The 16,463-nt window shown below is 49.9% G+C and overlaps 1 protein-coding gene across 1 annotated transcript; it reads left to right on the plus strand.

Moving 5' to 3' along the window:
* Nucleotides 1–2,295: 2,295 nt before the first annotated feature.
* CRYAA (crystallin alpha A) lies at nucleotides 2,296–5,128 on the plus strand. The gene is made up of 3 exons (XM_084226758.1): nucleotides 2,296–2,507; nucleotides 3,455–3,577; nucleotides 4,597–5,128. Exons 1-3 carry the CDS (start codon nucleotides 2,319–2,321, stop codon nucleotides 4,804–4,806), a joined length of 522 nt encoding a protein of 173 aa, XP_084082884.1. The 5' UTR covers nucleotides 2,296–2,318; the 3' UTR covers nucleotides 4,807–5,128.
* The last annotated feature ends 11,335 nt before the right edge of the window (nucleotides 5,129–16,463 follow it).

Raw genomic sequence — 16,463 nt, forward strand, 5'->3', positions numbered from 1 at the left:
TCAATAATCCAGGGAACAATTGGGGAACACTCTGGAGGTCAGAGCTCAAGGGTTTGGCAGTTTTGTGAGGACTGAAGGATGCCAGAGAGGATCCTGCCATTGTGTGCATTGCTCCCTGTGCTCCCACCATAACCCCTGATTTGGGAAACACAGAGGACGTTCCCAACACACTTCAGGGATGACATTCACCCTTCACCTGGGGCCCAAATGGTCTGTCAGACCCCCAAATCTCTCATTTTCTGTGTAAACACAGTTCCCACAGTTCCTCTACCAGCCAAAGAAATACCTTGCTTTGTGTGTTCCAGTGAGTGCTTTGGGATTTGAACTTGTTCTGTCTCTCCTCTTATTTTTCCTCTTACCCTGCACACCAGGTAATGCATTCTGCATCAGGTCACTGCTGCCAGCTGGATAAATACAGGTTAGCAGGTCTCTGGAACTGGCTGCCTGAGGAGAGATATTTTTTTTTCACTGCCAGGACAAATCTCACAGAGTTCTTGAAGAAAAAAAAATCTTGGCAGTGTTTTATGACTCATTTGCTTCCCCTTAATTCCTCAAACAAAATGACAGATTTGGTACAACGGGAATAAAGGAGGGGCTGGGTCTCTCTTGTGGTTTTTCCCTCCATGGCTTGAGGAGGGATTGATCTCTTTTTGACACCTGGTTTTAGAAAATCCTTCATGCCTGAGAGCCAAGGCTGGACCACAGGGCCTTTTCTTGCTGGAGCTACGTAAGTTGGAACCTAAGCTCTTGCCTGTCTTCTTAGCAGTCTTTAATGTGGGTTTGGGTGTTTTTCTGCTCAAGTTTTTGCTTTTCATGAAGGAAAGCCTCTGTAACAGGATCTTCTGGTTCCTACAATTCCTCCAAGGCCAAGGATTTTCCAAGACCACACGGTGCCTGGATGCCAGGTGATTCTCAGCTGAATATCACTCAGTGATAGAAAATCCTCAGTGCTTTTGTCAGTTCAGCTCCTCTGGCCTGGAATGATCTGGTTCCTCCCAAAGAAGAGGGCAGGATCTCAGCCACCCTTGGTTTCCTTATTCCCTGACAATATGAGAGGATGATTCAGCCCCTCATATCTGAAGTGCCTTTTGGAAGTGCCCTCTCCTCTTTCTTTTTTGTTCTCTGCTGACTGCAAAAGGTGCCGAGGTGCACAAGACTCCCAGCACTGGTGCTTCTACTGCCCAGAGGCTCCTGGAACGCAATCCCTGCGTCTCTGGGTGGGATGGAAATGGGGTTTCAGCTGTGGCCACAGCCTGTGAGCCCTGCTGTGGAGCTGGGCAGCCTGGCTGCCCTTTCAGAGCCCAGCCACCTCAGCTCTCTGGCAGAGCCTGCGGCTCCGGCGGCGGGCACGGTGCCCATTGCCCGGCAGCCCAGGGTGCCAGCTGACCCCTTAAAGGAGGCTTTAAGGGAAACAGAAATGAAAAACAGCTGTAACCAGAAATGCATGTTAAGCAGGATCTGTGCTGTGACACCATGAGATAAATGGATCTCCCACATCACTCCTAAATCAAAACAAGGACACTCTCAAGAGCAGCTTTGGGACTGATGTTACGGTCGGAGACCAAGCTTATTTTTCTTTCTTTCTTTTGCAAAAGTATTTTTTGTTGAAACTTTTTGTTTTTTCAGACAAAAAACGATGCTCTGCATCGTTTGTTAGTCCTGCTTCCCTGCCAGTCCTGCCATGATCCCTGTACTAGGGGCATCAGGCCCCTCTGGAGTGGCAGAGGCACTTTGTAGCGTGTTACAAAAAAGTTTCCCCTTCTTCAACCTGAATCCGACCCTTTTTCCTTGCTTGGAGGAAATCTGTTTCATTTATTTGGAAGAAATATTGAGTTACTGCTTCAAGGAGCGGCAGAAAAGAAACAAATTAATGAAACCCAGGGTCAGGTTACAAAGACCCATGGAGCAGATCTCTTTCAGAAGCATCTTTGAGTTGCCCACCAGGGTGTCCTGCTTAGCCTGCTCGATTCCACAGGGGACATGCCAGCACCCCTGGGCACCCTGTGCCTCGCAGCCTGCTGCCTGGCATCATCCCTCCAGGACATCTGGCACCGATTCCAACCAGACTGTCATTTCCAGGTCAGTCTCCGCATTTCTGCTGACCACGTTGCCTCCATCATGAGATCATGTCTTTCCAGAGGAATCCTGCTAATGCCTTCATTCTGCCAGGCTGGTATATATAGGGGGAGCTTCCCTGGGGCTGCACTCCAGCCAAGGCATCGCCGTCTCCCCAGCAGCGGCGCTGCCCCCTCCGCTCTCCCCTTGCAGCCACAGGTCTCAGCAGCAGCAGCAGCAGCAGCAGCAGCAGCAGCAGCAGCATGGACATTACCATCCAGCACCCCTGGTTCAAGCGTGCTCTGGGACCCCTCATTCCAAGCCGTTTGTTTGACCAGTTTTTTGGAGAGGGTCTCCTTGAGTATGACCTCCTGCCTTTGTTCTCGTCCACTATCAGCCCCTACTACAGGCAGTCCCTCTTCCGCAGCGTGCTGGAGTCGGGCATTTCAGAGGTAAGGGCCCTTTGATTTCCTCTCCTTTCCTTCCTCTCCTTCCTTATGCCTCCAGCTGCTCCTCTCCACCCACATCTCACACTGCTGTACCCCCATGTGAGGGGATGAGGAGGACCCCAAAGACACTGCCAGGCACAGCCCACCCACCCCTTCCTGGGCACAAAGGGGAACCCTGCCTGGGGACAAAGCTTCCCTTTGAGAAACAGGAACCATTTCAGCTCCTTTTGAGGGTTGTTTCCAACACAAGAAGGCTGGTTTTGTTGCTCTGTGCCCACCACCTGTGTAGTGAAGAAGAGCAAGGCTGCTCCCAGAGTAAGTGCCTGTGAGGGCAGCTCGCCTTGGGAGAGGAACCCTGGCGAGTGGGAGCTTTCTCCATCTTCTCCTCCACCTTGGGAGCTTGGTGGTTTTTGCAATCCCTCACTAAAGGACCCCAGAGCAATTTTCTGAAGGGAACTGTAGGGGAATGTGTAGCTGTGGGGGCCATGATCCGAAATTCAGGTACAGGTGCCTTCTGCAGCCCTCTCTTACTGCTTTCCTCCCAGAGCTACAACCACAACGATACCATAAATCACTGACAGGACAAAACACGTGCTACCAGAGAGCCTTACACTGGTTTCCATCCCCTCTCTGTGCCTGGACCATCTGGCAGGTCACTGAGTGCTGAAGGGTCCCTGGCACAAGAATAGCAGCAGGGATAACAACACCTCTCCCCAGGGCAGCAGCCAAGGGTCAGACACCAACCATGGCCTCCCAGTGACCCTGTTACCTCCCACAGCCTCCCAGTGACCCTGGGTGCCCACAATGGGAAGAAGACCCCTGTTGAGACCCACAGTCACAGAAGGACAAAGTGCCAGACCACCCTTTTTTTGGGCCCTTGACCTGTGGTGATGCTGGCAGTGCCCCACGGCCAGAGCTGGGGCCTGACTGTGTGACAATGCTCGTTCCAGGTGAGGTCTGATCGGGACAAGTTCACAATCATGCTGGATGTAAAACACTTCTCTCCTGAAGACTTGAGCGTGAAGATCATTGATGACTTTGTGGAAATCCACGGCAAGCACAGTGAAAGGCAGGTAAGTGGAAGTGATGGTGATGGTGGAGCAGCTGGGGAGTCCAGCTCTGTTTTCCTTCTTTCCAACAGTTCTCAGCTGAAGGAAAAAAAAAGAATATATCAGAAGAAAGAGTTAATTATGAATTGTCATTATTGGCATGGGCTGTTTCCATAGAGCCCCCACCTGATATCTGAAAATAACCAGCTAATCCACCCCTCTTTTGTTTATTTTCAATCATCATCTTCCATAACCATCAGATGACCATGTCCATTGTTCACTAATAACACTGGGCCAGACACAGAACATCGTCTGGCACTGCTGAAGCATGGCTGAGTTTTCATAAGCCAGAATCCTTAGTGAAAACAGAGTTTTTATATGCCAATCTGGGAAAGAAAAGCAAGAGCAAACAAAACAAAAGAAAACCAACCAAGTGCCTCAGGCTTGGAAACTTTTAACACGGATGTCATGGAAATATCTGTGGGGGTCAAAAAGTGAATTATACCAGCAGGGGTTTAATTCTTCTCATACACATTTTTGGCCAGACAAGGCTCTAGCCTGGAAACAGTATGTATTTTTAAATATAGTTATTATTCTTATGGCCAACTTCAAAAAAAATAATTGCACTTGTCATTCTTTTGGCCAAAAAAAGAAGGGGGCCAGGATTGTGTACTTTGGCTGACACAGCATTGCAGCCTAGTAAATAAATACATGGGTGCACACGTCTGCCTTGCCTTTATCTTCCCAGGCCTCCAGGCTTTGTCTCCAAGCATCCTTTGAAATCAGAAGCCCAAATCAGATCCCAGCCTGGGATCAAACCTATGGCCAAAATCACTCCCTGCTGCTGTGCCCAGCTCTTGCAGCTTCACGGGTGTCAGGGGGGACAAACCTGTAAAATTAACCCCAGCAGAGGCGTGCCCACCATCCTGGCAGTGCCACGATCAGCCAGGGTGATCGTGGATCTCCTGCCCCGAGGGGGCTGGACAAAGGGAGGCACGGGGAGCTTCTGACACCCCATCCCCCCTTTCCCCACTGCCTCCCAGGACGACCATGGCTACATCTCCCGGGAATTCCACCGCCGCTACCGCCTGCCCGCCAACGTGGACCAGGCTGCCATCACCTGCTCGCTGTCCAACGACGGCATGCTGACCTTCTCGGGCCCCAAGGTCCCCTCCAACATGGACGCCAGCCACAGCGAGAGGCCCATCCCCGTGTCCCGGGAGGAGAAGCCCAGCTCGGCGCCCTCCTCCTGAGCCCGGCCGCCGCCGCCGCGCTGGGCAGGCTGCCACCACTGCAGGTCGCGCTCCCAGAGCCTTTGCGTAGATATCAGTGAATGTCTAGAGGAATTTCATCTCTTGGTTCCTCCCCCACTTTGTTTCCTCTTTTTATTTTTTTTTTTTTTTTTCTTTTTTTTTTTGTTTTCCCCCTCTTCCCTTGGATGGAACGAGGGTCTGGGTGAGCGGCTGGTGGGCTTGGAAGCTTAAAACCTGGTGGGGATGGCACGGATGGCAGTGCTGCCATGCTGCTGCACTTGCTGAAAGGGTCCATGTCTGGTGCTGTAGCCCAGATCCACCATCAGGCAGGAAGGAGTGCACGAGTAAAGCTGGCTGCTGGGGCACCAAGCCTCGAGGCAAGGCTTGGGACGGGGGAAAAGCCCTGCAGAATTGCTGTACCCCACTCAGAGTTAAACTGGTTACTCTCAAACAGCAGCAGAGCCAAGCCCCACACTCGAGACCCCGTGTCCGTGTGACCAACCTGCCATGAGTTCCTTGCAACCGCAGGAGAAATAATAACAGCAATAATAATGATCAGCAATAACATCTCACCTTCGGGGGGTTGCAACGTGTATTTTTTCCTTTCAGCAAAGGGTTTAAGTGTCTCTGTTCACACCTCTGCCCTGTCATTTCCCTCTGGGACAGCTGACAGGAGGACAAGCATGTCTTTCCACTGTCCTTGTAGGCCCTCGGCGGGGAGAGAGGGGGGCTCACCACTGTGCAGAGGCTTCCCATCCCCAGCCAGCTCTCCTCAGCCTGTGTGTGACACACTGTCTGTCTCCCTTGCTCTCCTGTAACTCTAGGGTAGCTCCACCTCTCCCACTGGTATCTGGCGCCCAACCTGAGAACGTGGTCAGTGGCGGTCAATAAAGTGATATAGGAAACATGCAGCCGGTGTTGGGGGTTTCATTTGTTCCTTTGGAAGGCTCTTGAGGGTCACTGTGGTGCCCAGCACCATTTGGAGGATCTTTCCATGGCTGGAAGCACGTCTTGTGAGGATGGCTCACCCTTTCTTTCGTGTTCCCGTTATCCTTCGTGCAAGCAAAACCAAAAGTGTCAGAAGCCAGGACATTCCTCTGGCTGCCCTGGGTGATTCCAGACCCTGGCAGGGGGCTCAGAGACCTTGGCATGGAGTCAAAACCACCTGTGCCTTCCATTTTAGCCCATGGAAAAAATTACCAACTTTGTGTGTGAGGATTTACAAGCCACAAGAGTTTGAGTAGAAGGATAGTTAATTTGTCACAGGGTGAAAAAGTAGAATTTTGGGGTTTCAGAATGGGGGTTCAAGAGGCAAGATGGAGGAATCTGGGTGTGTCCTGTCCTCCTTCTCCTTCTTCTTGTCCTCCACCTTCTGCTGTGATGGTGACACTTCTGGATTGGTTTAGAGACAGACTGTCTAACATAGGTGACAGGTATTGGAAAATTATTGTAAATAAAGCACACGTAGTTCTTAGTATAAAAAGTTAACACCACCCCAGAGGGCAGGGACTGTGCCACCACCCAACCTGCTGGACAGATCTCAGCAGGTCAGGGAAAGAATGTGATAGATAAGAAAAAAAAAAAACAACCTTGAAAAGCAGAACCAACAAATCTCGACTTCTCCTGTGGTCGTGGAGCTGGAAAAAAGACTTTCTAGTGCCTCAGGGGTCATCTCAACCACAGAAACCCAAGACAAAAGGATCAGAGAAAGAACAAAACTCAGCCTGACCACCACACCATCCCTTCAGACCACTGGGCCAGTACAAACAGCACTTAAAACCTCATGCCCGTGGACCCACGTGACAGATTTAATCTGAAATTAATGATTAAGGTTGTTTTAGGGCAGGGTGGGTGGGGTGGAGGTATGAGCTCTCCCTGCAGTTGCCACACATGAAATCCACATCTCCAGTGTGTGTGAATACCCAAGAGTAAAGGTTTCAGCACTCATGCTCTGCTCAAACAGCTTTCCACACAGATGGATATTCAGGGTGCTCAGGAAAGGCCCCCACATCCCCATAATTTACCACACAGGTATAAATCATCTCAGACAGTTTTTGGTCTGCCAAAAAGCTGAGCCCACCAACCTCCTCCTCTTTGATGCTGATTAGCTGTGAAAAACAGAGGACATAAATGCAGGTGTTTGTTGTTGTTTTTTTCTTTTTTTTTTTTCCTCATGGTGTGGGCTTGGATATTAATATGAGCCATAAACACAGAAGCTCTGAGACAATTCAAATTTAAAAGCCACTTGCTTCTGCCATATCTAGGCCAAAACTCAGGGAGGGCTGGGAGTTGGGGAGCAGAGGCATCACCTCTTATGCAGACAAACTGAGTGTGCCCCAGGGCTCATCCCAGTCCCTGCCTGCATCCCCTGAGGGATCTTTACTGGGACCAGCATCACAGCACCTGTGGCACAGGCTGGGAGTGGGACAAGGCTGCAGATGCAGGAGAAAGCAAAGGAGGGAGATTACTGCCTGGTAATTAGAAAGCAATAAATCCCCTCAGCGTCTGACACTCCTTTAAACCAATTTTTTACTGAGATTAATTACTGGGCAATCTCAGAGCTTTCTGGCACAAATTGTGCAGCCCGTTGTGTTTGCATCTCCGGGGGGAAGGCGTGAATGAGTGCACTTTGGGAAAGGGCAGTTCCATTCCAGGAGGGAGCTGTGGCTGCAGGCATGGAAAGGGCATTTTAACTGGAGCTGCCTCTTTTCTTTGCCTGGTGCTAACAGGTCCCCAGCCTCTGCTGCTTTCCCTTCAGATGCATCTTTTGCCAGAGCCTCGGTGCCTCCCTGCCATGTGCTGACATCTCTCCCCTTCCTGACAGAAACCCAGCAAAGCCAGGAGGGGAAAAAGAATAAAAAAAATCGAATCCCAGACATTTGACCTCCATTCAAACCTCTCAGAGGTGTAAAAGTAAGGAAACAGATTCTGAGCGCGATCTGTGTGCAGATGTTACCTGCAGGTGCCTGAGCAGCCTGTGTGTGTCTGTCAGGGCCATGAAATGACATCTGAGCAATTTGTGGCCCCTATTTATGCCTGGCTGGCAGAAAGGGAGAGTTTTGGCAGGAAATCAGGGCAGGTTTGAGGCAAGCCAGGAGCCACGAAGAGGGGGCAGCAGCTCAGGACCCCCTCACTTCTGGGGACACCAGACCATGACTGCCTCCCTGCTCTGAGAAGGGATGATTTTGTAATCCATAAGCTAATTAAACCCATAAGCAGCTCTGAAAGCCTCTCTGCAAGGACATTGGGGTGTCTGGTGGTGTTTTGTGTGGGACAGGGAATGTGTCCCCAAACCCAGAGCCCTCTGACCCCAAAAGGCTCATCCACTTGCAGAGCAGTTTGAGCACTGCCACTAATGCCTGTGTGTCACTCAAAATATTTCCATTTTTTCACCCAGAAAATTGAAGATTTCTTCCCAGTCACATCTGTCCAGGATACTCCTCCTCTTCTGTGCAAAAATTCTTGTTTCTCTTTGCTGAGATTGTCATTTAGAGAAATTCTTGTTATTCATAACCTGTGGTGGTTTCAGGAAGGAGCTCTTCACCACAACTTTCTTTGCAAATTTACCTCTTAATAATGTGTTGATAACACTCTTTAAGGATTAACAAAATTTCTTGGAGGTTTTTTGGTTGTGAATTAGTCAATAGTTTTATGATGGAGGGAAAGGCAGCAAAGGACCCTGCCCACAGGGAGTTTTCAGAGTGTTTGGGCAGGTTGTGAAGCGTAGCCTTTAACCAGGGCCTTCTCAGGGTGACTATTCATCCTTTTGGCAGTGTGTTTTTATTACCTGCCCTCCTTTCCCACCCAGACTGCTAATCTTGCTTCCCCATACCAAAGCAGAAACGACTTCAGCTTCTCCTCCAGAGGAATTACCAGAGGGCTCTCAGGAGGAGGCAGCAGATGGTGCTCCAGGGACATGCTCCAGGGACATCCTCCAAGCAATTCCCCTTCTTCCCACCGGCCCCAGTGGCTCAGTGGGGTGGCAGTGACGTGGGGGACAGCAGCAGCTTCTGGAGCTGCCTCCTCCCCTCCTTGGCACTGCCCTGCCTGGGCAGGGTACCTCTGCCAGGGTCCAAGAAAAATCCAGGAGCAAGCACTGGCAGGGTCCAACCTGCAGGCCACCAGCCAGGAAGGTGTCCCTGAGCATTTGGGCCAGAGCTCCTGGCTTGTCTCTCCTTCTTGGCAGGGGGATGAGGAGGCTTTTCCTGGTGCTGCTCACCCAGAGCTCCCCCAGCCCTCTCTGCAAGGCAGCGGGGCATTAAGGGACGCTGCATCCTCCCCACGCTGATCCTTCAGCTCGGGAATGCTGTCCCTTGGCTCCTGGCAGAAGGACAGCCCTGGAGACAGGGAGGGATTGCCTGGCCAAGCCATGTCCCCACGGGGTGGCAGCCTTGCCCGTGCTCTGGCACTCCCCAGGGCTCCCTTCTCACCAGGTTTCAGCATCTTCCCAGGGAGATGGGACCCAGGGCACAAGGGTCCAACCAGAGTTGCACAATTCTGGCATTTCTTGGTTTCTGACCGATTTACAAGTTCACCGTAAAAACTGGGAGTAGCCTGAGAGTTTACCAGCATTTTTCACCCAAAGCAAATCCTGCTGCATGCAATCTCTGCCACCCCTCATCTCCTTGGCATCCTCATCAGGGTTTGGGCTCTGCCACACAGGTCTCTAAATCTGGAATTAAAACAGCAGTAGCTGCCTCTGTTAGCAAAAAAAAAAAGGACTCAAAAAAAAAAAAATCCCAAGTATTCTCTCAAAAGAACACTGGGAACATCTCTGCAGTTTATTGCAGGGTTGGGCACATAAATCTGGGAGATGCAGCCAGAGGAGACTGTGATGATGTGGGCTCTGCCCCCCTGGCACTTTGTCCCTCTGGTGTGACCTCTTGTCAGGACTGGCTTGGAATGCCACCAGCTCACCCCAGGGGAGCAGGTGCCTGCTGTGTCCCTCACTCCCAGCTCCTGACCTGGCTTTTCCCAGCCTGGTTACATGGCAGGTGCTTCACTTGCAATTAACTGGCCCTTTTAATGAGAAATGCCAGCTTGGGACAGGCACAGATGTTCGTGGCATTTCTGAGAGAGCAGCACGAGTGGAATAAAAATGAAATCTCAGTCAGAGAGGCCGAGGCAAGATGATGGAGTGACGCAAGCCGACCAAAGCTCAGGAGACTCGTCTGTGCCTCAAAGTTCATCCTGCAGCTGATTTGCAGAGATCTGCCCCACATCACGGGGGCCCTGAACTCCTCTGAGGCAGAAAATTGCCTGTCTGCTCGGGGAGGGCGAGATCCAGCTGCCCTGGGGTGTGGGCAGAGATGATCCACAAGGCTCCCTGAGGCACTCATTGCTCCCAGAGTGGGCTGTGATGGATTGCTGGGGTTTTGGGGTGGCTGAGGGCTCATGGACGGTGTGGAATTGCCTGGTGTGTCCCAGGGGAAGCAGCAGCCCAGCTGGCAGTCAGGAGAAAGGGAATTTCCGTGATTTGCTTGCGGTGCTTTCTCTGCTAAAATTTCATAGCTGCTCGATCATGTCATTTACCCTCCGATCAGGGGGAAAGGAGCATTGCTTAATTGAGAGCCTGCTCTGCCTTCAGGCCACCAGTGAGATCTGCACACTTGTGTATTTGTGCACACAAACCCCATAACATCCAACACAGCGTTTGCACACAGTTTTATTTCCTTGGCGCCCTGAGCGCTGTGCTCAGAGATGCTGCACCCGGGGGTTTTTACATCCTCATCCGAGAATTCCTGCGTTATTCCAAAGAACCGGCTCTGGCCTCCCTTCCCGAGGCTTTCCTGCCCTGTCTGCCCGGCAGGACCCAGGAGGTGGCAGCAGCCCCTCGCCGGTGGGACCGAGCATCCTCCGCCTCGGAGGGAACACACGATGGTGGCAAGGTCACGCTCGGGATTTGCCGAGCATCTCCTGTACGTTCCTCCGCAGAATGCTGGGCTTGCCTTTTTTCCTTCCTTTTTTCCCCTCTCCCCGACCCCTCACAGTAATTATTTCAGTTTTCTTTTCTCTCTTTTCTCTGACAAGGCGCCCAGAGGGAGCAGAGCAGCACCATTGTCCGCGCTGTCTCCGTTTTCCCACCCACTCAGGCTGATGTCAGCCCCTCGCTGCAGGATTTAATGCATTGCTCTCTGCCTTTCCACACTGCTTATTTCCACAACTTTTTGTTTCTCGTTTTTTCCATCTGCTGGGGAAATCTCAAAGCCAAAGCCTGGCTCCCACCTCTGATGCCCTTTTCCTCCCCGCTGAGCCTTGCTGGAGGATGGGGCATGCAGGATCACCCTGCCACTGAGTCACCAGAGTGGAAACAAAAGGGAGCCCAGGGGAACAGGCCCCTCACAGTGTTTTGCAGGGCACTGAGGGTCAAAGAGGTCCCTTTTATTCCCCCTTTGTCCCTTGCATGAGCCCAGGACACTCTCTGAGTCTTGCAGGAACAGCATTCGGCTCTGATGATGTTGATATTGGGATAACTCAGGGCTCGGAGCTGAGTGTAAAGGCCTTTGGAAGTCTGCTTCATAGTTCTCAGTGCTGACTAAGGAAGGTCTGGGGTTTAATTTCCTGCTATGTTTTTGTTATTATTGTTGTTTGTTTTTACTCAAAGGGAAATATTTGGAATGTCTAGCCTTGTCTCTGCTGGTTTTGCTGGAAGGCTCCTTGGGCTTTTGGGAGGATTTGCATGTTGAACTCTCTCACACTGTAAACAAAGCGTGTCAAATCCCTCCCAAGGATGCCGATTTTCCAAAGCATTCTTTAAGATCCTGACCTTTCTTCTCCAGTAATTTATGAACCACTTCCAAACCCTCCACAAAACAGTAATGCAAAAAGCCTGACTTATTTATGTGCTTCAGCAGGCCATAGGGGTAAGAAAATAGCCTTGTTTCAGGCTCTGGATATGCCATTATTTCCCTCCCCAGTGAGGTTCATGACACCAGGATCTATGACCCCTGTCCATGGGGCTGCAACAGGAAGCCCAACAGGCTCCTTCAGCCCCCGTAGCAATTTGGCTTCCCCTGAGATGATTTCTGCTGCTCATTGATTTTCAACCTGTCAGCTCAAAGCTTCACCTGAATTTAATGCAAAACAAATACCCTACCACATCAACACAGGGAAAATGGAATATGATGAACTTAATCAGCAGTGGCAGGGTGGTTCTGCAGAGTCTGGGAAAGGATTTTGTGGAGGAGAGCAATCGTTCCCAATTTTTTGTTGGGCTGTAGTTTCTCTAGCAGCACACAGCAGAGCTGACTTGCTTTTCTCATCCAGGCACTACTAATGCCCTATCATTTTATCTCCCTTTCATTTCAGCCTAATAAAAAAGGCAGCACAGAGGAAGAGAGGCATAGACTGGGATGCATGGAAGGCTCAAAGAAGAAATAGTATCAATGGGTCGGCTGGAGGAGTTGGCTATAACAATATTTCCATCTCCCTTGGAAAAAAGCAGCCCAGCCACACTCCCCCTCTCCTGGGGGGCTGGCAGATAACTCAGAGGTAAAGTCTCCAGCTAAAGTATTATGGACACATCAACTCCTTCAGGCTTCAGTAACACAAAATTAAAAAAAAAAAATCCAAACCAAAACACAGATTAGAGGCTATATATGTATTTTCCTCCTTTGATAAGGTGGTCACTGCAGCACCTGAAATGTTTGTAAATACTCTCCAGAGGAGTGTAGCAGAATTCAGCTGTGGTCACTGTGCAGCTGGGCTGTCCTGCTCTCCCTCCCTCCAACTGATGCTCAGGGTCAGCCCCTGAGGGGGTCTGAACTGGAATTTGAGCTTCCCATTCACATTTTTTCCCATTCAAATTGCAGGAGGTTGCCTCACCGTGTGACTTCCATGTTTGGGTCATTAACCAAGCAGCTGAAAATGCATTAATTAAACCAAGAGATTAAAAATCCCACACCCCAAAAAACAAAAGAAAAACAACCAACCAACCCAAAAAGTAAATAAAATAAGAACAGAAGAGTCTGACAGAATTTTACCTGCATGTTTTGGAGTAAGGCAGCATAAATGGAAGGAAAAACTCACACCCACAGCACTTTTCATTTGCTCAGACTTTTCACTGCCAGCCCTTGCAGGAGGGGTTTGCAGCAGGGGTAATGTGAAAAATGTGAACAGGACAGGAATCACTGTGCCAAAAAACCCCCTCTGCCTGTGACCACCACAGCCCTGGGGTCAGAGGGGCTCCTCACCACGTGTTTGCACCACAGAATGGAGCCCCCCAATAAATCAGGTGTGAACTCAAGGTTCTCAGGCCTCTGAGGTAAAGAGCTCTCCTTACCTTGGCACAGAACCAGACACTGAGGTCTCTGGCACATTTTGCTGCAGCTGCAGCGTCTCAGGACACAGCCAGGTCAAAGGGCCGTAGACAGAGGGAATATTTGTCATTATATCCACCAGCACAGCTGGAAAAATTAGAGATGTTGAGCTCTGAAGCCAATCTGCAAGTCAGAGGGGACTTGGAGAGATGAGCCTTGACTGTGGTTGTTGTGGGAGGTTTGACATCACCCCTTCCACTGCTGTGGCTTGGTCTGCAGGGGAGGACAGTGGCAGCAGCCACATTTCCCAGACCTTCTGCCAAAGTGTTCCTGCTTGATGCCTGTGCAGCCCTTCTCTTGGAACTCTGATGGCTGAAAACTTTGAGCTTTCTGAAATTAAGGGTGCCAACCCTCAAGTAAACACCTCGTTTGACCTGAGAATTTGGAAAAGGCTTCAAAAATTGAGTGATAGCACAGAAACAGTGTGTGTGTAGTTTGGATGGTATTGTGTGATCTCACAGGGTGAAAAAACTTAGAATTGGGGTTTTAGTATATGGTGATATATGGGAGCCAAGATGGAGAATTTTGTGAGTTAGATGTTTCTTTGCACCTTCTTCTTCCCTCTTCATGAATCTGGGTTGTTTTCTCCAGTTGGGTGAAAGATGTCCTCATTGTGGGTTTCTGGTGGTTAGAAGCATAAATAAAATAGATGTCAACTGTTTATTGGGTTATTGGGACTTAAATAGCCTTGAACAGACACCATTTTAGCTCACTTTCTCGACTTGTTAGAGAGCTCACATCTTGTGAGTTGGTAATACATAAGGATAATAAATTCAGAGTGAGACTTCAAAAACAACATCTCCTGGGTTTTATTCGCTCTGACCTTGGAGCAGGAAAGATCTTGGTATTCCAGCACCCTTCCATGGGTTCACAGGTGCTGTCAGCACTCATGTGTCTGCCAGTGAATGGGAGCAGAGCTGGGAGACCATGCAACAACAGCAGAAATCTGGTTTAACCTCTTGTCTGATTGTTTTTGTCATATTTTCTGGAAAAATCCCTTTTCCAGGATTTCTTCTCCTGGGAAGCTGAGAAGCCTCAGAGAAAAAGGAAAATAATATGATCTCATTTGCTTCTCCCTGTTTTGCTGCTTTAGAATGTGGTTTGGAGATTGTTTGTCCAACATGTGAATTGTTTTTACTTAATGACCAATGACTCTGGAGAGTCACAGGTTTTTAATTATCTTGTTAAGCCTTCTGTAAGTTTCCTTTCTCTATTCTTTAGTATAGTTTTAGTATGGCATTCTTTTATATAATATAATATCATAAAATAATAAATTAGCCTTCTAAGAACATAAAATCAGATTCTCAATTCCTCCTTTGTCCTAAGGACCCAGCAAATACCACATCTGCTAAGTTCACCTCTCTGATAAACCTTAAAGAAAGAGAAGATGGAAGTCTGGAAGTTACAGAGGGGTAAAGAGGTGGGTAGGATACAGTTCAACTCTTATTACTTCTTGTTGTAAGATAAGCATGAAAATTTGGTATAATTCCTTATGTTAAAAAGTGCACTGTAGAGATACAGAATACAGAAACCTGGCAGAAAACTCTTCTAGACCATGGGACTGCTTTAAGGCTGGATGCTCTGGGTGCAAAAGCTGCTTGGGTGGCCCTGGGCAGACAGGTTACATGAGCTCAGGTGGCTGCAAGAGCCCTGCACAGGCAGGGCTGGGACAGGGAGAGGGAATTATTGAGCCCCTTGATAGTGGGGACCAAAGTTTAAGTGTGACAAGATTTAAGAAGACAGAGGAGAGGCAGAAGAGGAGGTACATGAGGAAGGAACATTTGCAAGAGCAAGGACAAGGGGAATGGCTTCAAAGTGAAAGAGAGTAGGTTTAGATCAGATAGGAAGAAGAAATTCCTCCCTGTGAGGGTGGGGAGGCCCTGGCACAGGGTGCCCAGAGCAGCTGTGACTGCTCCATCCCTGAAAGTGCCCAAGGCCAGGCTGGACAGGGCTTGGAGCAGCCTGGGGCAGTGGAAGGTGTCCCTGCCCATGGGAGGGGGCTGGAATGAGATGTTCTTTATGTTCCCTTCCAAACCATCCCAGGATTCTGTGATCAGCAACCACGCTGGTATCAGCTGGGAATACTCCAGGGCTGAGTGCCAGGATCTGTGCCTGGAGGAGGCTTTTGTGGTATTTTGGGCCTGGTGGGTGGGTGCCCTGGGGAAAAAAGTGTGGGTGCTCTTACTCTTGTTAGGACTCTGTGGCAGCATCTGCTCACAGAGGATGGACAAAATTCAGACATGTCCTGGTGTGGAGAAAAATCTCCTGGGGAAAGTCCCTGTAGCTAGAGAGCCAAAGACTCCTCGGGAAAGCCCCAGACTATCCCCAGCATGAGGTGGTGGAGAAGCAGCCTCGAGGGAGGGGATGAAGTTGTGCATAGGTGGAAACCCCCCTGTTCACCCCAAAGGGAGGGCCCAGGGCCTGGCTTTGGGCTGGGGGCACAGTGACACTACCTGGGGCATCTCCAGGGCATTAGCTGGGCTCCTGCAGGGAGAACACAAAGAGAGAGAACAACAGCCACTTTTTTTGTTGGTTGTTTGGGTTTTTTAATAATTATGAGTTGTGTGCTCCACAGCAAAGCACCAAGGGAAATGGAGAGGTTTTCTTACTGGGTTCCCTTTGAATCCATCTCTCTTCTGGGCAGTGTCACCCCCCTAGAGCCGCTGCCTTTTGATCCCTCCACCAGTCCCTGGCAGTGCCCCACATCCAAACTGGCTCCAGCTCTTCCTCTGTGTCACCTCCCTTCTGCAGCCAGCTCCCAGCAGCTGGCTGCTGCTCCCCTGGGGGATTCATTCCTGATGTTGGCACCTCTGGGGCAGCTGCTCAGCCAGGTGGATTTGGCAGCAGTGCTTTCCAGAAGAGCCATTTCTGAGCTGGATGGCAGGCAGTGAGCAGACACCTCTGGTGTGTGCTGATCCCTGTGCTGTGCACGTGCAGTGGGATAGCCAAAAAAGTGACAGAATCACAGGCTCACAGAGAGGTTTGGGTTGGAAAGCACCCTAAAGATCATCTCTTTCCAGCCAAGGGCCAGCCTGCTGACATTAATCAAATGTCACTTCACCCTGGCTTGTATGGACACGGTGACACCACCTCACCAGGAGCACTGTGGGGCCCAGCAGGCACCAACAATTCAGCTGAGCCTTGCAAAGTGCCAGAACCTCTATGCAGAGTGTCACATTCATATATTCAGAAAATTCCCTTCACCCAGGATTTTTCTACTTGGAAGCTGAGAAGCCTCAGAGAAAAAGGAAAACAATAATTATCTGATTTGCTTCTCCCGTGTTTTGCTCCTTTGGAATGTGTTTGGAGATTGTTTACCCACAGGTGATTGTTTCATTG

The sequence above is a fragment of the Fringilla coelebs genome (assembly GCF_963513975.1).
Source record: "Fringilla coelebs genome assembly, chromosome: 2".
Lineage (NCBI taxonomy): Eukaryota > Metazoa > Chordata > Aves > Passeriformes > Fringillidae > Fringilla > Fringilla coelebs.

Bases quoted from the DNA above. Each gene is read 5' to 3' on its own strand.
- CRYAA (XM_084226758.1), top strand. From the start codon at position 2,319: ATGGACATTACCATCCAGCACCCCTGGTTCAAGCGTGCTCTGGGACCC. The intron at 2,508-3,454 runs GTAAGGGCCCTT...TGCTCGTTCCAG, and splicing joins TGGAGTCGGGCATTTCAGAG to GTGAGGTCTGATCGGGACAA. The intron at 3,578-4,596 runs GTAAGTGGAAGT...ACTGCCTCCCAG, and splicing joins GCAAGCACAGTGAAAGGCAG to GACGACCATGGCTACATCTC.